Source organism: Pelophylax lessonae (genome assembly GCF_965119305.1).
Source record: "Pelophylax lessonae genome assembly, chromosome: 5".
In the NCBI taxonomy this organism is placed as follows: Eukaryota; Metazoa; Chordata; class Amphibia; order Anura; family Ranidae; genus Pelophylax; species Pelophylax lessonae.
In genome coordinates, this window is record NC_138772.1 from 107,938,778 (window position 1) to 107,966,298 (window position 27,521).

At 40.6% G+C, this 27,521-nt stretch overlaps 1 protein-coding gene across 2 annotated transcripts in view; it reads right to left on the reverse strand.

The window, feature by feature from the left end:
* The window catches only part of DPP6 (dipeptidyl peptidase like 6), a 1,508,982-nt gene that overhangs the window by 139,949 nt on the left and 1,341,512 nt on the right, over positions 1-27,521 (reverse strand). For both annotated transcript variants that reach the window (XM_082258743.1, XM_082258744.1), the window contains exons 9-10: positions 25,983-26,137; positions 16,925-17,022 (exon numbers count right to left, since the gene is read on the reverse strand). In XM_082258743.1, the coding sequence (XP_082114869.1) occupies positions 16,925-17,022; positions 25,983-26,137 (253 nt within the window). The remainder of the gene's footprint in view (positions 1-16,924; positions 17,023-25,982; positions 26,138-27,521) is intronic.

Below are 27,521 nucleotides of genomic sequence, written 5' to 3' on the forward strand. Positions count from 1 at the left end.
GGGAGATCACTGTACTAACATCAGATAGTTAGTACAGAGGCTCCTCCTGATTCCAACACCAACAGATTGGAATCGGGTGCCGTGCTGCGTTTTAACGGTGAGGCAAAACGCATTTGGGATAATGGCTAAGAGGGATGGAGGGTACATGACGTAGAAACTGCATAGGTGAATCAGGCATGTCAATATCAAAGCTCAATCTTATTAGGGCTCTGATATCCCACCAATAGAGCTTTTAGCTTGGGGCATTCCCACCAAAAATATAGGAAGGTACCTTGTTGGCCACACTCCCATCAACAAACATTTGTTATAGACGGACAAATTCTTGCCAAACTAGAAGGGACCCTATACCAGTGAGTTAGGAGTATAAAATGAATTTCCTGCATCTTTGTGTTTACAGAACTGGTATGGGTTGACTGACTGTTTTTATGTTTTAATAACCCACCTTCCTTTTTTTTAATATTCCATTTTTTTACACAAAACAATGTAAGAAACACACAAAACAAATACATTGCAGCATGAAATAGTATGCAATACAAATGTGAACAGTTACTACAATTATTAGCAGAAATATAAGCAGACTCTAACGGGAAAGGGGGATGGCGCATAAATTAGTAACACACAATCCGATAAAGAAAGTATAATAAGAATGGAATGTAAAAAAAAAAGAATTCCATCCATTCTTGCAACATAGCAATTGATCACAGAAAGGGTGGTTTCTCACCACCACATGTATTAGGTATGTAGAAGATATTTATAGATATATCTTGAAGCTGCTCCAACTAGCCCAGATTTTGTTATGTTTATCTTTTCTAGGACCTCATTACCCTATCTTATAGCTTGTAACTGCAGTATGTATACAGGGGCAGACATCATTTCTTTTTACATATTCAGACAATTCTTCCTACTTTCTGCTACTCTAAACTGCAGTCTACCAGACAGGGTCTGTCTACCTAACAGCAATCATATGGCGGCCTCTAGTGCTCCAGCGGAGAACAGCTCTTCTATGGGGATGAATGGAACCCAGGTCACAGGTGGGTTTGTTTTCAGAGGAAAGGCTGTGAAGTTCAGGGTGGGTTTGCACAATGAAGTCAGCTGAAAAAGGTAGGAGTGTAAAGTCTATTAGACACGGGTGGAATCGGCCAATGCAAAAGAAACAGGCCGACATTCAGCTGGTTCGACCTGCTTCTGTCTATGGGGCGTGATCAATTAAGGTCTGCTGATTGGCTTCCAATCAGCGCTCTCAGTCAATGGCTAAGAGCACTGACCAGAGTGTTATGGCAGGGGGCTGTCCCCCTGTTAGAACACAATGACACAGCAAGGGAGATCACTGTACTAACATCAGATAGTTAGTACAGAGGCTCCTCCTGAGCTTTCAGTTTTTTTTTTTGTCCAGCCCTGCTGGGTTGTGCGATCATGCAAGGCTGAACCCAAATACAATTTTTGCTGGTATTTGATCACCCCTGTGTTTTTTTATTTTTGTGCGCTATAAACATAAAAAGACCAACTAATTTGAAAAAAAAAAAAAAAAAAAAACAAACATTATTTTTTACTTTCTGCTATAAAGTATACATCCAATATAAAAATTTAGAAAATCAAATACCTTCATAAATTTAGGCCAATATGCATTCTGCTACATATTTTTGGTCAAAAAAATCCCAATGAGCGAATATTGATTGGTTTGTGCAAAATGTATAGCTTCTATAAACTATGGGATATATACTTGAATTTTTAATTAATTTTTTTTTATTTATCTTGTACTAGTAATGTCAGCGATCAGCGACTTATAGCGGGACAACGATGTTGCGGTGGCGATTCGGACACTAACTGACACTTTTGGGGAACCAATGACACTAAAATAATGATCAGTGCTAAAAATATGCACTGTCACTGTACGACTGACACTGGCTGGGAAGGGGTTAAACATCTAGGGTGTTCAAAAGGTTTAAATGTAAGCCTAGCCACTGTTTTGGTGTACTGTGTGATGGATTGTAATGGATTTTATTCCCTGCTTTGTAGAGAAAGAAATCCATTAGTCCCTTACTGACAGGATAGAGCTCTGCATTGTTTACAGAAGCATGGCTCTGTCCTGTGTGTCTTCCCAAGGATCTGTGGCTGCCGGCCAATGGATGATGATGATGCTGATCGGCATGTGCTGTGTTTAATCGCCTTGTCGACGTACATGTAAGTTATATAGTCGGCAAGAGGTTAAAAAAGAAAACGAATGCAGCCATAACAGCTAAAAATTTGTAAGCTGCATAGATGCAATATAATAAATGTTTACTATTGGGTTTAATACTGCTTTAGCATATTGAAAATATACTCCTTGTTAACTAACAATACTAAAAAGCTACTATTTCACTCCCTGATTATCTTTTGCCTTGACTATTGCAGCTCTCTTCCCGTTGGCCTACAATTACACAGACTATTCCTCCATCAGTCTATTGTGAATGCTGCTGCTAGATTCATCCACCTTATTAACCATTCAGTGTCTGCCACCCCTCTCTGCCAAAATTTCAACTGTCTTTTCCTCGTCCAATGAAAAAAATTCAAAATACTAACAACAACGTACAATGCTATCCACAAATCTGCTTCTAGCACAGTGGTCTCCAAACTGTGTTCCGTGGCTCGGATTGCCTTTATCTTGCCCTTCGGGTACTAGTCCTCCAACTGCTACAAAGCACTATTCTCCCCACTGACACCAACAGTGGGGAACTATCCCTGCCACTGACACCAACAATGGGGCATTATTCCTCCCACTGACACCAATGATGGGGTACTTTTCCTCCCATTCATACCAATGATTGAGTACTATTCTCACCAATACCAATGGTCGGCACTATTTTTTCTTCTAATGACCAGAGGGACTGTGTAGTTTATTTACTCTCAATGACCACAAAACCTAAGGCATTGTTTACTCCCATTGAATCCAGGACATTTTCTACCCCCCTCACTGCCCCCCACTTGCTACAATCTGGCCCCCGTTTGTTTAGAAAGTTTGGAGATCCCTTCTCTTGCTGAATTTCCAACCTCATCTCAAAATATCACCCAAACCATTCTCTTCACTCCTACCAGGACCGCCTGCTCTCTAACACCCATGTTACTTGCTCCCAAGCTCTCCTCCAGGACTTCTCCAGAGTCTCTGTCATGTCAGGGAACTCCCTACCCCAATCTGTCCAGATTAGGTGATCCGTGAATATTCATCTCCAGTGAAAAAGCCTATCCACCTACACCTAAAAACTGCAATTCCATGTTCTCCATCAGCTCATCCTTCACAGTTATTACCTTCTGTACCTTTTGTTCTTCCCTTTTGGATTGTAAGCTCCCAAGAGCAGAAACCTCCTAAACCCCTTGTATTAAATTGCATTGTAACTGAACTTTACTTTGAAAAGTGATATGTAAACTGTTGACACTGCATAAATCCTACATAATAATAATGTAGAGGAGGGGAGCTGGGCTGGCACAGAGAGTAATTAGACACTCCTTGAGAAGAACTGGGCTGATATGCAAGGATAGAGAGTATTGTATTGGGAAACTGACTCTTCTAGAGTAGTCACCTTTTCTAGCAAGTTGAAAGGCACACTGTAAGTGAATAAAAAAAAATATGGAAAGGAAAAACACCACATTAGTAAGCATTTATAAGTATTGAGATTTCTGTGCTTATATATGCAATTTTAGTGTAAATTGGTGACGTGGTTTTTTTAAACCTTTACAGCCCAATGCTCTTGGTAGCCGGAGACGGCCTGGTTAGGGCTCACAGGGCTTTAGGTCATAAACGGGAACTCAATAACAGAAGTTTTTATATTCATAGTAATTTATTTTTAAATTAGCTCAAAAATGGTTTCTAAGGTGTAAGGATTGAAATTGCTCCGCTTTTATGTTTTTTATCATTACAAATGCTCTTATGTTTTTCTTTTTTTCATATTTACAAAAAAAAAAAAAAAAAAAGAATATGCAAAATAATGGTTTGCATACATAATTTCTTTCATCATAAATCATAGTGGTTATTTCTTTTGTACAATTCCTGAGTCACGTCGATCATGCCTATAATCCCAAATCTCCATCTGTATATGAAAACTCTGGTTTACTGTGCAGACACGTTCTTCTATTTCTGGCTATGAAATGTAAATATTAAAGAACCCCGTGCTGTCCTTTGCAGTCTTTTATTAGAGGGGTTTTTGGCTGCTTTTTGCCCCCCTTTCTATAACATGACTGCTTGTATTGTCAGTAGTGGCACTAAAGAAAGGTGCAGAATTTGAAGGGGAAATAGAGATGTCTCTTTTTTCATCACAGCAGTGGTACACTTCATTTTCACTGCTACATATAGAGGAATGATTATGATTATACGCCTGGAAAACATCCAAAAGTCCCTGCTAGTTTTGTTTCTGGACGACTGATAAATAACAGCGGCACTTATAAGGAACACTGATTAGCTTTATCTAATAAGCTTGTACTCTGAGTCAGTGTTGATTGATTATTCAGGACTGGGTGAACATTTCAAGTGCAAAACTGAGCCAGATATTCCAACACAAACTGACATTTCTGATTACAAGATGAATGCCCTATTCTTGTAAATGGAAAAAGCCAGACCACTTATGCCAAATTCTGCAAGGTTTATGTGTTTGCTCAAGTAATTGTCAGGGTTGATACACCACATTAATATTTTTCAAATTGATGGCTGCAAATAATTTGCACTTTTAGTTACTCAGTTATAGCTAAATCCATTTTAATCAGCCTACAAGGGACACGTTTAGGATCCCAAATATTTTTCATGAAATGCAAGTTTTATGGCTTCACTACTTCATTTGGATTCTTTATACAAAAGTTGGATTAATGATTTAGAGATACGGAAAGACGATATATATCTTTTCTAGATGACACTGGAAAGTGACCAAAAAAGTCATTTGATGAGTATAAAATTTTACATATGACTAATATGCAATCTTTACATTTCACCAGCAGCCAGAAGGCAGCACTTTAGTCTACTTTTCATGTTTTTTCTCTGTCAGCTTTGATAGAAAAAGCTTGTTTTGTTTACAGCACTGAATAGCATAAGCTAGATTAATTCTGTTTGATTCAATTGCTCACACACTTTAAGTATGCTATTGTCAGGATTCAGCAGCAGTTAGTGAGACCAGATGTATGTAGCAACACATAGAAACTGAGACCAAACAATTTAGATATCCCTAAAGCGGGATTTATTTAGTGAAACACACAAACAAGCATACACAGCAAACAGTGAACATAGGAAATTCCAGCAAACAAGAACCAACCCTAAAGACTAAAAAAAAAAACGAATGAACCTAACAACTGACTATCTACAAATATATACAATATAAGGGACAAGGGTAATAGGGAATATAGGGATGCAAGGAGGGGGGGGGGTCATGACTGAGTACTAGAGCAGAGAGTAGGAGCAAGGCAGAGGGGTGAAGGAAAGATAAATCTAAGTATTCGGATCACAGGAACAAGGCTCTGGCAACAAGGAGGCAATCAGAATAGTGATGCACTGGGGAAAGGGGGGAGCAGCCTTAAATAGCCACCTGGCAGCTAAACACAGGTGTAAGTGTCATTACAACCTGCTGGTGGACACTGAAACTGCAGCAATCAGCCCAGAGCAGCACAGTGCCACCAGCAGGTGAACTCAATCCTAACAGCTATATTGGCTGTAATAGGGGAATAAAGCCGGATACACCCTATACAATTTTCTTTAGACTTTTTTTTCCTTCAGACTTACCAAAACCATATAATATGAGGTCAGACCTAAACACATTCAATTTGTATGCAATCAGACAGGCCCTTGCACTACATAGTTGAAGGTAAATCTAAAGGAAATCTACCAACAAAAGTTGTATAGTGTATATCCAGCTTTACTGATAGTTCTTTCTGCTCCTCCAGGGCTTAACTTCTGTAACATAAAACACACAAGTCTTGGGCAGGGATGCTGATCTACAGAGAGAGGCGGAAGGGGGGAGGGGGAGGAAGTAGGAAGTGGTAAGGGGTGGTACGGTCATGAGCGAGCTCGAACCAGCCTTTAGGTTTTGTGTTGGGAAAGTTTATTCTTTTGCCACTTTTAGTTTTTTTTTTTTTTTTATTACAGAGATGTCCCTTTATAATACTTTCTGAAAAATTAATAAAAGAGAATTTTCAAGAAAAAAAATAGCATAAGCTAAAATTTACATGTTCATCCTATCAAATTGCTTTGTCCAAAGTTTTTTTTTAAAAATATTTTACCTGAAAAGAAATTGGTTTTGTTAGAGCCTAAAATAGAGGAACCCAAACCAACTCTTAATGTTGAGATCTGTAAAAGCTGTGTAGCTATTATATTATAATAATTATATTATATCATATAAAAAAGAAATCATTTACATGTATAAACATAGCCTATATGCTTAAAATATTTATTTATACAAACAAACCTTTTGCTGAATATGTGCTATAATATATTTGAGTTGACTGCCTGTTGTCAGGGTCCGGACTGGTAGCAGGAGCGGTGCAGGGAGTGGATCCGCTGTGTCAGTGAGGGATTGGCGTGAACCGTACCAGAGGATCGGTTCTAAGTAGTTACTGGTTTTCACCAGAGCCCGCCGCAAGGCGGGATGGGCTTGCTGCGGCGATAACTACCAGGTCGTGTCCTCTGGTAGCGGCTCAACCTCACCGACTGCTGATAGAGGTGTAGTACAAGAGGGACAGGCAGAGGCGTAGTCAGACGTAGCAAAGGTCAGGGCAGGCAGCACAGGTTCAGAGGCGGTAGTCGTTAGCAAAGGGTTCGGCAACAGGCAAAGGATAACACAGGTAACGCTTTCACTAAGGCAACAAGGCAACAAAGATCCGGCAAGGGCAAGAAGGGGCAGGTCACTTATATATGAAACAGGAAACAGGAAACGGAGAACAGGAAACAGGAAACAGAGAACAGGAAACAGGAAACAGAGAACAGGAAACAGGAAACAGGAAGGGAGGTTTGGACCAGGCACCAATTACTGGTGCACTGGCCCTTTATATTTCAAACAGCCGGCGCGCGCGCGCCCTATGGTGCAGGGACGCGCACGCCGGGAACCACGTGAGCGGGGAGCGGAGGAGAGAGCCGGAGCGGGCACAGGTGAGTGGATCTGGGACGAACGCCGTGAGCGCTCCGGTCCAGGAGCAGGGATCTGAGCGCTCAGCGTTACACCTGTAATGCGCTCACTCAATAATTTCTTGAGATTTAGGATGGAGTGCTGGCTTTTCAGTTTTAAGCGTTTTTTTTTTTTTTTATTGCTGTCTTCGCCCCTACTGGGGAAGTTAGCCTATTCTATTTTTCCTGGTGACCTTTGTCAGCAGAACAGAAAGTGCTAGGGATTGAAAAATTTTACAGTTGTCACCAAAAAAGAAGGCAAGAGGAAACGGTCTTACTTTGGAGAGCCTTACTCTCACTTTTGCGATGCAGGGATAGGAGCTGAAAGAAAATTTCCCCAACAGGACATAGACAGAAAAAATAAAAATAAACTGAAAGGTGTTTAACCCTCCCCTTCTCTATCTAAAACAAAATGAAAAAAATTTTTGGTTATACATACAGTATCTCACAAAAGTGAGTACACCCCTCACATTTTTGTAAATATTTTATTCTATCTTTTCATGTGACAACACTGAAAAAATTACACTTTGCTACAATGTCAAGTAGTGAGTGTACAGCTTGTATAACTGTGTAAATGTGCTGTCCCCTCAAAATAAATCAACACACAGCCATTAATGTCTAAAGAGCTGGCAACAAAAGTGAGTACACCCCTAAGTAAAAAAGTCCAAATTGGGCCTAATTAGCCATTTTCCGTCCCCGGTGTCATGTGACTCGTTAGTGTTACAAGGTCCCAGGTGTTAATGGGGAGCAGGTGTGAAATTTGGTGTTATCGCTCTCACTCTCTCATACTAATCACTGGAAGTTCAACATGGCACCTCATGGCAAAGAACTCTGTGGATCTGAAAAAAGAATTGTTGCTCTACATAAAGATGGCCTAGGCTATAAGAAGATTGCCAAGACCCAGAAATTGAGCTTCAGCACGGTGGCCAAGACCATACAGCGGTTTAACAGCACAGGTTCCACTCAGAACAGGCCTCGCCATGATCGACCAAAGAATTTGGATGCATGTGCTCAGCATCATATCCAGAGGTTGTCTTTGAGAAATACATGTAGGAGTGTTGCCAGCGTAGCTGCAGAGGTTGAAGGGGTGGGGGGGGTCAGCCTGTCAGTGCTCAGACCATACGTCGCACACTGCATCACATTGGTCTGCATGGCTGTCGTCCCAGAAGGAAGCCTCTTCTAAAGATAATGCACAAGAAAGCCCACAAACAGTTTGCTGAAGACAAGCAGACTAAGGACATGGATTACTGGAACTATGTCATGTGGTCTGATGAGACCAAGATAAACTTATTTGGTTCAGATGGTGTCAAGCGTGTGTGGCGGCAACCAGGTGAGGAGTACAAAGACAAGTGTGTCTTGCCTACAGTCAAGCATGGTGGTGGGAGTGTCATGCTCTAGGGCTGCATGAGTGCTGCCGACACTGGGGAGCTAAATTTCATTGGGGGAACCATGAATGCCAACATGTACTGTGACATAATGACGCAGAGCATGATCCCCTCTCCTCAGAGACTAGGCCACAGGGCAGTATTCCAACATGATAATGACCCCAAACACACCTCCAAGATGACCAGTGCCTTGCTAAAGAAGCTGAGGGAAAAGGTGATGGACTTGCCAAGCATGTCTCCAGATCTATGCTATTGAGCATCTGTGGGGCATCCTTAAATGGAAAGTGGAGGAGTGCAAGGTCTCTAACATCCTCCAGCTCCATGATGTCATCATGGAGTAGTGGAAGGGGACTCCAGTGGCAATCTGTGAACCTCTGGTAAACTCCATGGCCATGCCCAAGCGGGTTAAGGCAGTGCTGAAAAATAATGGTGGTCACACAAAATATTGACACTTTGGGCCCAATTTGGACTTTTCTACTTAGGGGTGTACTCACTTTTGTTGCCAGCGGTTTAGACATTAATGGCTGTGTGTTGAGTTATTTTGAGGGGACAGCAAATTTACACTGTTATACAATCTGTACACTCACTACTTTACATTGTAGCAAAGTGTCTTTTCTTCAGTGTTGTCACATGAAAGATATAATAAAATATTAAATACAATTGTGAGGGGTGTGCTCACTTTTTTGAGACACTGTACACTTTAAAGAGAGTTTAGAGTTGATTTACTAAAATCAAATACTTTGCAAGATAATTTTCACTTAGCTTAGTAAATATGGTAAAAATGATATTCGCAAGGAAAACCCAATCGTAAGCAAGGGATATAAAAAAAAACTGTATTTTTGCTTGCACGTGATTGGATGATAAAAGTCAGCAGAGCTTTACATTTGAAATAAATTCCTTTGGAATGTCAACAGTCTTTACTAAATCAACTCCTTTTGCCCTTTCAGATCAAGGAATGGGCCTTCAAGAGACTCTGACCCTGAATGGGCAAACAGATAGAGTTTCTTTATAATGACTTTGTGGGTAAGTTAATTACATTAGATGGACTTAAGAATATGTCATTGTAGACTGTAACCTGCTTCTTCTCTGTGGATACAAACACATGTATTCCAGGCTCTGCCCTTTCCTGCATGATAAGCAAGAGAATCAGTCAAATGATTAACACTAATGTTGTAATGAGAGGATTCCTGCTAAGAAAATGTTGAACCAGCCACAACTACTGTAAATCTAGGACTGATGCATCACACCAGAAGTTAAATGTCGACATATACATTTATTTCAAAACGAGATGAAAGACTTTATCATAGAGCAAGAGAACCCCCCCCAACCCTCTTTATCAGGTCCTAAAGTGAGAATTAATATACAGTATGTTGGACTGAATACAAATTATATGCTTTTTAAACCAGGAAACTGATATAGACATCCACTTTGCACTACATGTGCACTGCAATTGCACTTGGAAGTGTAGTCATTGTAGATCTGAGGGGAACATGCAAAGAAAAAAGATTGGATGACAGATATCAGCAGAGCTTCCCCTCATTTCAGATCTTCCCGTCAGATCTACGGTGACTGCACTTCCAAGTGAACTTGTAGTGCACAGAGGATTTGCCTTTAGTAAATAAACCCCAATGGGGTTGATTTACTTAAACTGTAGAATACAAAATCTAATGCAGCCCTGCATGGTAGTCAATCAGTTTCTAACTTCAGCTTGTTCAATTAAGCTTTGACAACAAAAAAAAAACTCTGGAAGCTGATTGGTTACTATGCAGAGCTGCACCAGAATTGGCACACGCCAGATTTAGGACATCAACCCCAATGTCTGTCAGCATCTGGTTCATTCAGTCCAGTAAATGACACTTTTTTGGGGTCATTATATAAATACCGTGTACAAAACTCCCTGCCAGCCATGCTACAAAAAAGTTTGAAGTTTAGAAAATCATTACAGGAAACAGATTGAAATGGAAAGGTCATTTTCATCAACAGTAACAAACAAAATGGCTTGTGCATCATTTATATGTTATATGAATTTTTTAATGAAAGTGGAGTTTTCCTTTAAAGTTGGTGCTGCATTCTGATAAGGTAAGTTTCACTTTACAAGTACAAAATAAGGTCTAATCTTTTCTGGTTAACTTGTCTGAAGAACTCAGCTGTCAGACCCACAGCCCTCTGAAGATTTCAGTCCAAATTGATTAATTTCACTATTCCATTTAAAGGAAAGAGCAGAGAGAAAGCTGAAGCCTTAATGAATATATGTACATTTCAATCGAATGAGACCACCGCTGACCTGCGTTTTACGGTAATGAGTGCGAATGGAAGGCATTAAGTAGACCTGAAGAACTGATTTAGTAATTGAAATGAGCTGCTTATCATAAATTAGAATTATTCTATGCGGCAAACACATTCCCTGGAAGCCAAAGAAATACATAAAATGTACTAAATAAATAACTTATTAAACAGTGCTCTTACATTGTAACATGGGTCACATCTTTGCTTGCAGCAGAATTTCTCTGATAGATTAAACATATTTTTCCAATTTATTGCTCTATTCAGACCAAGAGCATTTTGGCTTCCATTTTGCTGGTTGCAATTTTTTCTACATAAATAAATGTTCGGGAAAGAATGTGGCATTCAAAATGTTCTAAATATTTCCATTGTGTTCTATGCTTTACACTCATGTCTAGCGTGAAGCTAGCATACGGAATGTGAGGCTTTTATTTAGTGTGAAAATGCTGCAAGGTTTTTGCTCCTGGAGAGGTCTCATCACTAATTATATTTCCCAGCATGGGGAACCAACTCCACACAAAACTTTTTCATTTTTGTAGGAAAGCTTAAAACATCTGGTATGTTTTTATTGCTGACTGTAACTCCACTAGGGAGACCCCTTTCCAATGTATCCACCAGGGTCACTGGGACAGGAAGACATTGACCATAATAGGAAACTGACAGACGTTATAATCCTTCCCTTCTGTTAAAAAAATATATTATTTTTACTTTTATTTTATTTTTTGTGGTCCTTTATCTATTGGAAAGATATAAAATCATGTCAATGTCCCTTTGGTCCTCTGCCAAAGGGACAGAAGGGAAAAGTAAATCTCCCCAGTGGAGTCATGGAAAACATGAATGGAGTTGGCATTAAAATATATGTCAAGGCAAAAACTTTTCATTTGTTTTTTTATTTAAATATTTATTTATTTATTTATCACAGGTACTTATGTCAAGATATGAAAATATACGAAGAGCCTATCATTATATATCGTTATATAGTCACAGAGTCCCCTTTAATATACTAAAGAATACATTCTTCTAAATGTTTAGAACTCTAGTTGGTATTTCATAGCTGTGTCCCAGTTGTGTTCCAGATGGTATGAAATGTTCTGCCAAAGATATGATAAGATTCCCGGAAAGAGATGTTTATGAAAACAAGCCCCTTATTACCGTAAAATGTTATTTTCCCTAACATATTCAATCTTTTTTTATTGTCAGACTAACCTGTCACTACGCCCTTGCTGGGTTAAGATGACCCGATGTGTAATTGGGATTTTCCACAAGGAATGTATTGTCATCCACCTAGACTGTATTGTGAAATCTTGTGAAACCTTGTGTAATCTGTAACTTGGGCTTGTGCCCATTTATGTACTATAAAAGCTCTGTAACCAATGTAATCTGGGTCACATATCTGTTGGAAGATGTGGACCCGCTGTATGGCGTATATTCTGAGTAAACATATGGAGACAAATGCAAACCTGACTGGCGTAGAAGTCCTTTATTTCAACTTAACACTTATAAACAGTATTTTAGATAGCTTAGGAAAGGATTGGAACTCTTTTTTTTTTTTTTTTACTGGTGTGGTAGAGCGTTGCCCTGCCAGGGTCTAAAAAGTGAACGTGACCCAGAATTCCCAACCAGGCAGGTTGAGGGGCTCCAGGGAGCTTGTGACATGAAGAGGAAACTGGCTTTTCAGTTTCCTCTGTGTTTTAAAAAGTCCAGTTTGGGACCTGGAGCCTGGAGATTTCTAAGTGATCTGGGTGGGATGGAATCTCCAATCCTGGGTCCAGATATTCAGAAAAGCCAGCATAATAATTGGTCAGGTGTGTGCTGGGCTTTTAGTAGTAACCTGACCATGGTTCTGGGCTCCACCCGGCAGACAGGAGGTCTGGCCTAGGAGTCAGGAGGGCTCAACGTTGGAATCAGTGCAGCACGAGGCTGCTATCCATGTGCACCCTGTTGGGTGAGCGAAGTCTGTAGGAGACAGACAAGGACCTGGAGGTTGAGGCCAGAGCAGCAGCGCTGCAAGTTCAAGCCAGAGGGGCTGAATGATCATTTATTTTGCTAAGGACTGAAATGCTGAAACCCCTGCGAGGGAAAACCTGTTATTTTTTCTCCTTGATGAACTTTCTTTTAATAAACACGGGCAAGGAATTGATTGATTGATGCAAATCTAAAACTGGTTAAAGTGGATATGGGTGAAGAGCCTTTTCGGGCTTTTACTACTATCCACTAGAGTTTTTTTTAACACTTCTAGTCCTGTTGACAAGATTTCACCAGACAGGAAGTGAGGGAATCCTGCAACAGTGTGACAGACAGCAACAAAAACTGTGCTATTGTAGAGGTCCTCTAACTGTTTGGTAAAGTTGTCAGCAGGTCAGGAACTGAGGAAGATCTTTCTAACAGTGCAGTAAGAAAGTAAAAAGTGCCTGACCCTTCCCTACATGATCAAAAACTAAGAAAGAAACATTTTGGCATGTTATACACTTAAAGCCTAGGTTTAAAAAAAAAAAAAAAAAAAAAAAACAAGGGACATTACTTACTATCAATGTGATGTATCCCTTGTGCTGATGGCTGTTGCTTTAGTTGAAATCTTCCCCCTCTGATCCCGCACCTACCCCTTGCACAGGACAGCAGAGGGAAGGTAAGTATCTATAGTGAGGTGGGGCTGTCAAACAAACCCATTAATTGCCCTGAATGGGCAAATAACAGGTTTGCTTTAAAGCTAGTTATTTCGGGTCCTGCTGAACACTTCATTGAATTGAAAACAGAATTAGATTTTTTTTTTTTTTTTATTGCTTTTTGTGGTTTTTTTTTTTATTTATTTTTTTAATATAGCTTCTAAGGGGAAGTTTATAAAGGGTTCAATTTGAGACATAAAATTTCCCTTTAAATCTGATTTCCAAAACCTTTACCATCATGGACACTTGGGAAATGAATATATATTAAAAATAAACTTTCCACATGCTGCATACACTTCTTCTGTATAGAAAAGCGATGAGGTGTCAGCATAATACGTCCTGTGTGCACAGCAGGGCTCCTCATCCTGTTGACACAGCCAGGGCTGTCATTTCAGCACTGAGAATCGGCCTGCTGGATACTGTCACACGTGGTTGGGACTTTCGCAGTTGATGCAATGGGAAAATGTGTAACCTGCCAACAATGTTTATCTGCTTTTCTGACAGCCACGCAGGTGAACAGGAAGTCTTAGGCTCTCAGCAGTTTTCTTGCTGATCTTCATGGACACCTTCGTGGGAGATAAAGATGTGGCGGTTGCTTCTTTTCAGTGCTGACAGAAGAGATTCACAAGGTGACAGGGATGTGCTCGAAAAACAAGCTATTGAGAGATGATGTTGAGGGAATATTAGCAAAGTATTCAACTATCAAATGGGTTTTCTGTCCATAGTGTGTTATTGGACCGGAGTGAGAGGGTGCTAGCCTCCTGGTGTGTCTGCTCTCTATTACATTATTCTTACATATATTGAAATTACATTGCTCTCATAGATTAGAGTAGGACTGCACAACAAAGAGTCAATTTAACACAGTGGGCAGTATTTGCATTTATTTCAAATGTATGCAACTGTCACTTTTTGCAAAACTGTAAATTAGAAACCAGCTAAACAGGCACTCTTGTCTTACTAGTATAGCTGAGTGCAGGGGAATTTTGTATTTTGTACCTAATGAGTTCTTTGTTAAAGAAGAACTTCAGCGGGAAATGGAAAAAAAATGAAAAGTCAGCAGCTGCAAATGCCAGATCATGCTTACTTTTAGGAAACAGATACTTACTTGCCCTTGGAGTTCAGCACTTTCTTACACTGTATGCAGCTGATTCTGCCCAGGGCCTTTGCTCTTCCACACCGCCATTATGGTTTTGTTGGCTGGCTGTGACTTCCTGATATCTCACAGTCAGGTTAACTACTGCATATGCACAAGCCACAGCCTGCAGTGAGAGGTTACCGTGAAAAAAGCTAACTATGCTTAACAAAAAAAATAAAAAATCTGCCAATTCTAACACACCCGGGAGAGGGGAAATGAAAGCAGGTAAGAGTAATTTTGGGGTGAAGGTCCACTTTGAGGTCAGGTGACCGCTGTGGTATACTTCATCTTTAGCGAAAAACCTTTCAAGACAGGTTTATATATGTGCAGTGGTACTAGGGTAACTCCAGGAAATTATGTGATGGTTTGGATCTGTATATAAAAAGGTGCCTGCTCCCCAAAAAGGGATGGGTTGGAGAATGTGGATTAGACAAACAAAAATGTGTTTTATCAAGTTGGACAACTGGGGGCCAAAGGGGAGAACAGAAAAATATTAAAGGCAAATTGCCAAAGATTGCAACCAGTGCTGAGTATCAAAACCAAAATGTGGAGTGAAGCCACTCAGAAACACAAGGAAGGTAGTACATTAGTGAAGTCAAGATAAGCGAGTAGTCAGATCCAGGAAGTCCAGCAAGTCAGATGTTTGGTTTAGGCAAGTCAAGAGAGATAAGGATTAAGAAACTGCAGGGCCTAGGTCAGATCTATGTTGCTGAAAATGTGTATTATATACACACAAAAAGGAAATAAACTCAGTTTTAACCCATTTTTTTTTAATCTGCCCGCTGACATGGAGCTAGAGGTTGGCATATAAAATGGAGGAGGAGTAAGTGGGAGGGAACCATGAGATGTAGAGAAAAGTGCAAATAAAGAGCTAGGAGGGGTGTGGACCTCTTTGGAGGGGCTTGCATCTTGAGGCCTATGGCCAGCGAGACAAATAGACCATGAGTTTAGAACAGTATGGCACAACACCCCCCTCTCTGTTACCACCCTTGGATGGGATTAGTTATGACTTCTTTTTCAATGGTTATAGACTCCAAAGGCTTGGGACTAATGCTACCAAGATTTGGGACATTATTTTAATTTGTTGCTCTAATTTATCGGTAATTCGTTTTACTGTTATGAAGAAACGTTCACAGTAAAAGAGATTAAAGAAAGCCACTGTTGCAGACAGTATGGGTGCAATTGCTTAAAGGGTGCACAGCAGTAAAGTCCCACTATGACCAACCAACACTCAGGCTCAGTCTATACCTGGCAAATCCTGTGAACAGCTGGTTTTGGGATATGAGTGGAGTTGAGTAATTTCATAGGTCAGTGAAAGTGGTGACTGGATCCGTTCCCTGGACAACCTGTTAAAACATCTAGACACCTGTGTCACACTGGCCCCAGCTTTAGTCTTGACTGAATTTATTTGCATCTGGACCACTGTAGTAAATTAGGCCTCTGCATTAATATGTGAAGCACTCCTATCGACTCCTATGGCCTTCAAAGAGAACCTGAGGAGTGACCCAACTGGAAATGGGTGAGATGTGATGGTGTTTCAGCACACCATTTTTGCAAGGCTGCTAAATAAGAGACCCTCTGTATAGGTCTAGGAACTGGTTTAACAACCTGAACACTAAGGGGCCCTCCCTACAAGCGGCTGGCAGGGGACACACCTGGAAGTGTTGGATAGCAGCAGAGCTTCTAGCTCTGCAAGAGAGAAAAATGAGCTCCATTCCTGCGGGAAAGGTAAGTATCTTATCCCTTTCTATTGTAGGATACGCCTGCTTCAAATTTTTTAAAGAAGCGACAAGGTTACTTTAACTACAGCATAGAAAATACAGATGACCAGGGTGGTTCTGCTGTCTACAGAGCTGTGTAGATCCCAAAAATGAATGGACAGAAATACTAATTCACCCACTCTCTTTCTTCTCTTCTCTTTCTCTAACTCCCTCCACATTACCTAAGCAGAGGGTAGAACCCTTTAGTACACTTCTGAAAACTAGGGAGTGTGTATTGATCAATGCTCTGGAGGAGAGATAGACTGACAATGTGTCCCACCACCCCCAATAAAATGAGGTGCATTTAACAATTAGTATTGGAGGCTAGGCAGAGTTTAATGGTTGCCATTTGCAGGCTGGGATCAGGGAATTTGCTAAGAGATTCCAAAGACATGTCCCTTGTACCGAATGCTGCTAGTTAAAGAATAATTTATCCATCATCTATTTGTTAATATGTGGTACTGTACAATGACAGGGTGTTAGTTACCTTTGAGGAGTGTGTTTTATGTTCATATATGTCTTTGAAGTGATTTGGATAAAAAGACACATATTCTCTATGAAGTGAGCAGTTATGTGGTATACTGTACCTCATTCTTTGATCATCAGGGGGAATCATTTCCACGTGGTGAAGAGGCCCATTCAAGTTCACAACATGTAAGGTGACAACTGGATTCTCAAAGCCAGCCTAAAATATAAAATAGAACTAAACTTAAAATCTTTTTTTATAAATCAAATTAAATTATGGAATGTGCCTTATTTCCTGAGCTACAGCATAAATCAATGACTTGTGAATGTCTACCACAACCAATAAGATATTTCTGGGATTGATTCAATAAAACTGGAGAGTGGAACTATGCAAGATAGCCAATCAGCATCTAATTTCAGCTTGTTCAATTAAGCTTTGACAAAAAAAGAAAAAAACTGGAAGCTGATCGATTTCTATGCAGAGCTACACCAGATTTTGCACTTTCTGGTTTCAGTAAATCAACCCCTCTGTACTTTAAACAGCATTGATGCTTAAGAACAAACGTGTAATATATTGCAGAGTATCAATCCTTAGACATAGTGACCACATTTGTTTTAATGTTTTCAGACTTCTTTTTTATTTAACAAAATCAACAGTATTTAGGACTAATGAAGGGGAACAAAACACAATACACACTAATAGCTGGGGGGTCCTGAAGAGATTAGATCATTAAAACTAATGGCATTCAGATACAGGTATTAGAGGGATTGTTCTTGTTAAATCTGAAAAATTATCTCTTTGTTAATAAAGCTAGCATAAGTACTTTCACATTTGTCTTTATAATAACCTTCTGCATTCCCTGCAAAGCAAATTTCCAAACAAGACGAAGATCCTGTGTCAAAACTGTTCTGTACAACATCTAAACTCACGTAGACATACAGTACATACAAATTTCAGTAGCGCAGGGATGGTGGAACACAACTCACCACCACATAAGTGTTCATAAGCATATATGGAACATGAACCTACATGCAACCCTTAAAGAATGACTAAAAGACATCAAATCAAAAAATCATCCGCAAATAGTCCATATGAAGTCCATATGCTTGAATACATAAATGTGCACTTAATCCAAGGAGTATTTGATGGACGTGATATTAGGGGGATCACCCCACTCTCCACCACCAACATGCCGGGGAAATGCCTGAATTAAACACTCACCAAAAGGAGATGCTTACCCACCCTGGGGGAGGAACTTTTACTGTGGCGTGGAGCCTGGGATTAGCGTCCGAAGGGTGCCCATCTTCCTAGCTGGATTAATGTGCATGTTAATCATCATCTTCAAGTGAGTGCAATGTGTTTAAACTGTGTGGTAATAAAGTAAGTTGTAAACGTTATTGCACTAGTGGAGGCTATTTTATTTCCACATGTACCGGAGTGATACAGCCTTGTTTGGAAACTGAGGTGTGATGCTGCTGTGATCTCTGCAATCTATGCCCTCTAAGCTTATCCACGAGAGTGGGTAAGCATCTCCTTTTGGTGAGTGTTCAATTCAGGCATTTCCCCGACACGTTGGTGGTGGAGAGTGGAGTGATCCCCCTAATATCATGTCCATCAAATACTCCTTGGATTAAGTGCACATTTATGTATTCAAGCATATGGACTTTATATGGAATATTTGCGGATGATTTTTTGATTTGATGTCTTTTAGTCATTCTTTAAGGGTTGCATGTAGGTTCATGTTCCATATATGCTTATGAACACTTATGTGGTGGTGAGTTGTGTTCCACCATCCCTGCGCTACTGAAATTAGTTTGAAATATTTCACGACTTTATTATTTACCAGATTTCATTTTTTCATATTTATTCTTTTAAGTAGCAGCATATTATTAGATTACTTTTTACTCCTAAGCGCATAGGGTTACTCGCCATATTTTTGTGTCGTCAAGAACTATTGTGAGTATCTGTTTATACAGTACATACAGTACATGTGCTTATATCCATATGAGTTGAGATGCATACATCCTGCTCCTGTGTTGCTGAATACACACTATGGTGTACGTTTAGTAAACTGAGATAAGCTGAGATCTGGATGATCACGGCTTGTCTCAGTATATTTACATGCATTCAGTGTAAATAGACCATATGCATCGCCACCACTGCCTAGAGAATTCAGAGCTGACATGTACACATCAACAATATTTAGGCAGCGGTGGCAGCGCAGGTACATAATGACCTTAATCTTCGGTCATTCTAAATGGCTGAAGGCTGAGACCATCCTGTGCCAGGGCCACCACTGATAACAACCCTTGATGAGATATACTGAAAACTGGATAAATATAACAAGGTATGGTGGGAAAATAGCAAGGTATGAAAGGGGAGAAGGGAAGGGGAGGGAAAAAGGGAAAGAAGGGATATGTCAACCAATCCTGGATATGGGGATTTGAATGTGCCTGAAAATAAACAGCAAAAAAGATTAAAAGGTGTTATTCCATATTTATTATTGGTGTTTACATCTCCCTCGCTTGAGTCATTCTGAAAACCTGAAGGCCAAAAAGATTCTGTGCCACTGCCGCCGCTGAATGAACGACTCGTTTAGGGGGAGATGTAAATATTGATAATGTGTACTCAGTAGTTCTTCTATGTTCTCCCTGTGCCTGTGTGGGTTTTCTTTTTGGTACTCTCTCATACTCCAAAGACGTGATGGTAGGTTAATTGGCACCTGTCTACTGTAAATTGGCCCTAGTATGTGTATGTGTGAATGTGAGGTAGGGGCCATAGATTTTAAATTCCTTCAGTGCAGAGACTGATGTGAATGTAAAATACACAATATTACCAAAAGTATTGGGAAAACTGCCACATGAACTTTATTGGAATCCCAGTCTAATGCCCCGTACACACGTGCAGATTATCTGAAGACTTTTGTCTTCAGATTTACCTTTTCTATGTAGTGCAAGGGCCTGCCGGATTGCATACAAATTGAAAGTGTTTAGGTTTGACCTCATATTATATGGTTTTGGTAAGTCTGCAGACAAAAGTCTTCAGATAATCTGCACGTGTGTACGGGGCATTAGTCTGTAGTGTTGAATAGGGCTGAACGATAGTCGATATGATATCGACTATCGTTCTGTGGCCGTAGGCGATATTCATATCGCCGAGGTCACGATATTTGCATAGGCAGGGGGAGGGACTCGGAGGACTCACAGACTAACGTGTTAGGCAGGGGGAGAAGTCGGGACGCTTCAGCGGTGAGCATACACTGACTCACTCGTGAACTGCAGCCCGCCCTACACGTTCAGTGAGTCTCACTCTCCGCCCTAGTTTTCTCAATGGCACATTCAGAGAGCCAATCACGCCGTGATTAGCTGCACAGCTAACCAATCACGCGTGCCTGCACACCTGATTGGTTCCGCTGTGCCGCAACTCACGGCGTGATTGGCTCTCTGAATGTGCCATTGAGAAAACTAGGGCGGAGAGTGAGACTCACTGAACGTGTGGGGTGGGCTACAGTGCACGAGTGAGTAAATGTATGCGGCTGTGCTGTGATCCTTTCCCGGCTCCTAGCTCCAGCCTCCTACAACCACCACTATCTAATCTGATCGAGATAAGAAGAGGTACTTTATTAAGAATTTATGTCTTTGGCTTAACCCTACAGCTGCTGGGAAGCCTGCAATTAATGTTACGGCCAAGTAGTATAACCAAAACAAAAAATTTACAATGAACTTTTATGCCGTAATCTACTTAAGTGAGCAGAGAAAGAAGCCATACGTTTTTTGTTAAAAGAAAAACACATATCCAGACGGGATGGCTTTATAGTGTGTAGAATGACATTATATTAGCTAAGTCTTATAATACCGCTGGATCAGCCATAGTGCCCCTCCGCCTCACTGACATGTCACTAATTGATTTTACCATATTAACCCTGACCTGCCCAGTGCCCTGTATCTGCAATTAAAATTTAGAAGGCTGCCTGCATGCTTCCTGATTTCCATTCCCAGAATCCTTCCCAATCCCTACAGTGTCAGTAACATTAACCCTATGGTAGAAGGCTGCAGTGTGCACTGAATCCCATTCCCTACAGTAACATACATTATGGTCAGAAAGGCTGGATTGACGGGTCCCTCAATATCGCAATATATATCGTTGATAAAAAAATATCGCAATATATTTTTTTTCCAATATCGTGCAGGCCTAGTGTTGAACATTGAGTTGGCCCACCCTTTGCAGCTATAACAGCTTCAGCTTTTCTGGGAAGGCTGTCCACAATTTAGCAGTGTGTCTATGGGAATGTTTTACTATTCTACCAGAAGCTCACTTGTGAGGTCAGGCACTGATGTTGGACGAGAAAAAAAGGCAAGCCTCCTCTAAGCGCAGTAACTCAAGGATTTTATTAAAACAAAGGATTAAAAGCACTCACATTGAGCAAGATGATACATTAGCAACACAAAGCATAGTAGTCCACGATCCATCCGGTATCTTCAGGGCCACTGTACTATGGTGCGGACATCTGGAGCTCCGCTTCCTGTGTGGGCGTCCTCTCAGCTGTGTGTGGCGTGAGGCTCTTAGCAGCAGAGCAGGGACGCAGGCGGCTGGTATCCTGTGATGCGAGTGGATTGGCGGTTACATGTTTCGGGGCATGCGCGCCCCATAGTACAGTGGCCCTGAGGATACCGGATGGATCGTGGACTACTATGCTTTGTGTTGCTAATGTCTCATCTTGCTCAATGTGAGTGCTTTTGATCTTTTGTTTTAATAAAATTACTGCACTTAGAGGCGCCTTGCCTTTTTTCTCATTACCTTTAGAGCAGCTTCTCCTCTCAAGTGCTGCCCAGGTGCAGTGATCCATATACTGCCTGCCAAGATCCACGGAAGCGCCCATACAACATCCATTTTTTATTCTGATGTTGGATGAGAAGACTGGTTCAAAAATTTGCCTCTAGAAGAATGGTCAATTATTCCCATAGACACACTCTTAAACCTTGTGGACAGCCTTCCCAGAAAAGTTGAAGCTGTTATGGCTGCAAGGGGAGGGCCAACTCAATATTGAACCCTACAGACTAAAACTGGGATGCCATTAAAGTTCATGTGCGTGTAAAGACAGACGTCCCAATACTTTTAACAATATAGTGTATATATACTGTAGGTACATGTATAAAAATAAATTCAGAAAGGAAGAAGTCATTCTATGCTTGTGTGTTTGCCGCTGCCTCCACATTGTTGATGTCAGCCCTAAATTCACTAGGCAGCAGCATCGGAGAATGTGGTTCATTTACATATCATAAATGTGTACATGCATCCAGTGTAAAATACAGTAGAAATCAGACCATGAATGGAAGTTTTTCCAGTTTTGATTTATGCAGATAAATGCTATGGGCTAAAATGGAGCAGTGTAAATTGTCCCATAGTATACAATACTACTGCTTGCAGATCAGTATAGATGACGCATCTGAACACAATGTACTGTACGCCTGCGTGCAGGAGCCCTTACACTGAACACACAAATCATAAGCTGTGTTACAAAAAAGTAACTAAACTTGTCTTTAAATGTAGTAAATGGTTTATTTTGATCTTTACTGTCATATTTCAGTCATGTGAGATCCAAATGCAATGGAAACAATGAAGCTGGAAGCCCGGACGGATCCATCCAGCTGTACTGTGTATTTATATAAAGCTCTCAGCTCTCCTTACCGCTCCTCATATGTAAGTTCTAGCCAGATCTCTTCCTGACAGAAAGCTGTGATACCGGAGCACCGAGGGACTTGTGTTCCTCTCATCAATCTGGCAGTACTGCATTTTGTGAGCATGATACATGAGGGGTGTGAGGGAAGGTGTCAGGAAATAAAGAAGAGATTTAAGATGAGTGCTTCTGTTATTTGATGCTACGGTTCTGGAATAAAGATGTCTGGGTTTAGAAGCCATTATGTCTCCTGACAATTACACTAAATCCAGTGCTGATTTTAGGGGGTCAACAGTGCTGCACTCTCCTAAATAGAACAAAAAAAAAAAAAACTCCAGTGCCTCTCTGTGAACTTACAACAAAAACTTTAAGGGGTTGTTCACACCAGCCTGCAACTTAAACGCCTCATTCACACCTGAGCGTATTTCTGCTTGTTTTCCTGCACCTGACTACGCCTGACTACGCTCCACATGCAGAATCCTGTTCTTTCCAATTGTCCATGTTCGCACTTGTACGCTCAGCTACTGTAAGGGAATTCCAGTACGGAGACTGGCACATACTGTAGATATGCACATGCTGACTGTGTCCTGTACCTGACTTCTGTTTATGACCCAGCTTGTTACTGACCTTATCCTGGATTCTATTTGTACCTCTGCCCACCTTTTCCTGACGTTGGCTCCCTTCCTGACCACACTTCCACCTATGCTTCTTTACTGTCGTTGCCAGTGCTTTAAGTGGCCCAAAAGAGGTGCCGGTACTCTATTATAGCCTATAAATTCTGTCCCCCACCCCACCCACCCAACATCAGGGTCCCCAAAGAGCACCCCCCCTGGCCTGGGCTGGAACTCCGGAGCAGGGGGACTCACTGGTGGTGACTGATCTGGCTCTGGAGTGGGAAATATTCTTGGGGGGGGGGCAATTGAGGGCGCAGATGTCCAAAATGAGCGTACTGGTATGCTAAGGTGCACTGAGAGGTGGCGGTATGCTCAAGAGCCATATTTGGAAGTGGCAGTACTGAGTACCAGTGCATACCTGCCCACTTAAAGCACTGGTCGTTGCCTACCTGCTACTGACCTCGGCTGCCCCTGTGACCTCGCTCCTGTTTCCAACTTGGCTTTATACCACTTCTGAGTGTCTGCTTTGGCTGTCCTTCATAACCACTCCAGTCATCGCAGTGTGTTCCTGCCTTAAGCCTGCTGAGAGCTTCCATAAGCCAAGCTTCCAGAACCTGCAGTGCCCTTTTAACCTGGGCTGGCCCAGCATGCATCACATCTGCTCCTGGTCTGATCTCCAGCCTGACTTCTCAAGCCTGCATCTCCTGCTGCAAGTTCTGCTATCAACACCTGCTGGCACTCGTGTTCCTGTGGTCCCTTGGCTCCATCTGTTCCACCTTCAGTGAAGCCTGGGCTGGAGATACAAGCGAGGCCAACCTCATTTCAATTCAGTCTCCTAACAGGTACGTGACAGTTACTCTATGCTTAAAAAAAGTACATGAGCTTTTTCTTTTGGCATTTTTAGGTATTTTTGGCCCCATAGACTTCAGTGGAAATGTCTGCATGCCAAAATAGCTCCTCTCCTTCTATAGAACTGCTCTCTTCCCCTTGCCCAGCCCAAGAAACAAATTTCCAAAGCTTGATACACCTGCAAAAATGCTAATAAAACACCTGTAATATGTCTAAAATGCTGGAAAAAAACACACTTACACACAGTTAGGAATACACTCTGTGAATGTAGGCTAAAATGTCTCCACAATGGTTTACATGTGTGGGGCAGTGAGGGACGGTGCAATACGCTGTTACAAACTTTACATGGTTTACCTTTTTTTTTTTACTTTTTTAAGTGTCACAAAATAAAACTTCATTCTAGTCTGTTTACCACAGCGCATTGTGACGTGCTGTAATGACATGCTGTACCATGCAATGCATGGCAAAAATTTGTGACATGCTCCATTTTCATGCAACACAACACAGCACACAAAGTAATGTTATAGTGTGAAACAGGCACATAGAAAACTATTATAAAATTATGTACCCTTGTGTTAAAGCAGAACGATGGGGGTTAAACTTACCTTTCCAACGCTCCCTTGCTGGCACATTCTTCTGTGTGCCAAGTTTTAGCCATCATCATTAACTGGTGCGGGATGACATCACTCCTGTGCAGGAAGCCGTCATTCCGGCACAAAGGAGACTGGTGTGGCATTGTGACTCTTTTTCCACTTCCTGGTTGAGTGAGACACTGGTGATGTAGCCTGCACCTCACAGATGCATGCTGGGAAACCTACATCACCACTGCCTACCCCCTCAGATTTGCACTGTTACATGTTCCAGGAGGCAGACCCAGAGTTCCATGAAGTGAATGGAGATGGATTCATCTGACATTAATGAAAATAGCCACCATGGATAAGAATAGGTAGCAAAAGCATAATAGGACGTGCAAAGAATAAAAAAGCCTGCAATTAACTAGAAGTATCAGTATCTGAATGTAAGTTGCCATTACTAATCATTTTAAAGATGCCTTTGTTGTAAGTTTTAAGATAAGGGTAAAGTTTCTCTTTAAGTCTCATGCATACTGGGCATTTTCCCAGCTCTCCTAAATGTCTTTGTCCTTGCAGGAGAAATGCAGCATCAAAAACATGCTTAAAGCCTCATTTATGCAAACGCCTTTAAGCACGCCTTTTTAGGCATGTCAAATGTCAAATGCTTGGACATTCGTTCATTTCATTGGCCAGAATAATCATTTTTCATGCCTGGACACATAGGCTTACATGGAGGGGAATTTAGAGGCAGAAAAAAAAGTCAAACACCTATAAAAGTGGCGTTTTTGACACCTAGAGTGTTTGAGGCCTTTCTGTTCTTCTTTTACTTCTTTTACTGAATAAGAATTTTATGCTGTGAACATTGATTATATTAGGCCCAGTGTAATTAAATGTAGGCACTATTATTTGCTATTTATACAGAGGTCATTAATTAACATTGACAATACAGCCCATATTTTACTATTTTACATTTATCATTTTATATGTATAGACAATCTACATATTACTTTTAACTGCAAAGTATTTGAAAGATGTACTCTAATTAATAATACAATACGCCTTCAGCACAAAGAAACCGGCCAGCTGTATTCATTAACTGACCAAAGAGTAATCTTAATTAAGTTATCATGAAATTAAATTTGAACCCAGCACAATGCGCGGGTGAGTCTTTATGCAAGCATATACTTCTGGCTGTGATATACGGCGCCAATTTCTGCAAGTCTACTTGTGAATTAATTAAGTCAACAAATTTCATTTCATCGGCTTCCAAGTATTGGCCGGTGATACCACGTTTGTTTCCAAATGTTGAATCAGATAGCTGATTGCCAGCCTACACCTGTCCCTGTAACAGACTCTTTATTTTCAGTCTAGCTGGGTTTATATTCTCTCTATATAGCCTTCCTCAGCAAATTATAAGCAACAATAATATCTAAATACATTCTCAAGTTTTGGAAAGTCATTTCTTACCTTTGGATAATGATAGTATCTGACAGTTGGGTAAACTGATCCGGTGTACACTGGAATCTCCATGGTGGGGACTTTGGTGTCATTGATTGTTGCATACGCTAATCTGGCGCCATCTGGAGCCCACCAGTGAGCAATGTGACTTTTAAATATTTCCTCTGTATAAAGAAGAAGAAAATTAAATATGAGTTTCTGAGTATTAACTGCACATGATTAAACACACTGGACAGTTCATCAAAGCTGAACTACCTACAGATATAAAAAAAAAAACACTTGTTATTTACGCATTCTTTAAAAACATTAAAGTGGTAATAAGCCCAAAAACAAAATGTTTTAAAGCTTACCAATCATTAAATGCTGTGGCAGTTATATGTATTTTTTTCTGTGTTGTATTGAACCTATTCTGTTGTATGCTGACATCTAATGGTGGTTTACTGCCACTACAACTTGTTTACTTGCTGTGATTTTGTACCTATCTCTGTACTCCCCTCCTCTGGTGCTAGTTAGTTCAGTTCTAGCTATGTTTGTTACATGTTCGCTCATTCAGTGTTAGTTCTTTAGAGAGACAGGGTTTATAAAAGTCATTGTCTTGTTACACTTTAAAAGAAAAAAAAAATCATCTTCTGTACTGCAATTAGCTGAAGTAAAATTGTGTTGGATTCAACTTTTGTGTCTTATTAAAGAGCTACGCTGCCTGTGGATGGTGCCAAATTAGCAGGCGACCATACTGTCCAGGCAGACTGGGTTTAAGGAGGTATGTCAATGCATAAAAAGGAGTTTGAAACAATTTTTTTTTTTTTTCATAAGGCCTTTTCCCTTTATTTTTACCAGGCCATCTGGCCAGTAAGTTGGTTATTGTTCAACTTCTTTTAAAAGATGAAGTTGTCATTCATTTATATAAAACCTTTGTTTTAGATTGTAAGCTCTAACGAGCAGGGCACTCTGATTCCTCCTGTATTGAATTGTATTGCAACTGTAATGTTTGCCCTAATGTTGTAAAGCACTGCCCAAACTGGTGGCGCTATGTAAATCTGTATAATAATAATAAAAAAATATTCCAAAAGAGAAAAAAAAAACAGTATCTGTAACTGCTTAAAAAGTGTTAGCTGGAGTTTGGCTTTATTTGTTCGTCAAGTTCATCTAAATCTGCTAGAGCATTTAACACTATCCTCACTACCCCAGATTGACAATGCTGCTATCTAAAGGTGTCTACATTGCTCCTCCATCCAGACTGGAGCCACCCTAAGGCAGGAAGTGTGTTACTGGTCAGATCACCATATAAATAGCAAAAGCCTAAAAAAAAAAAAAAAAAAAAGAAAACCAATGCATCCATTATGTTTAAAGATTAGTATGCAGTAATATAGTAACTTTTTACATAGTTACATAGTCAGGTTGAAAAAAAGACACAATGTCCATCTAGTTCAACCAATAAAAAGGGAAAAAAAAACATAACAGAATGTTTTTTTAACAATCCTATATACACAATACATTACCTACAGTTGATCCAGAGGAAGAAAATAAACCCCAGCAAAGCATGATCCA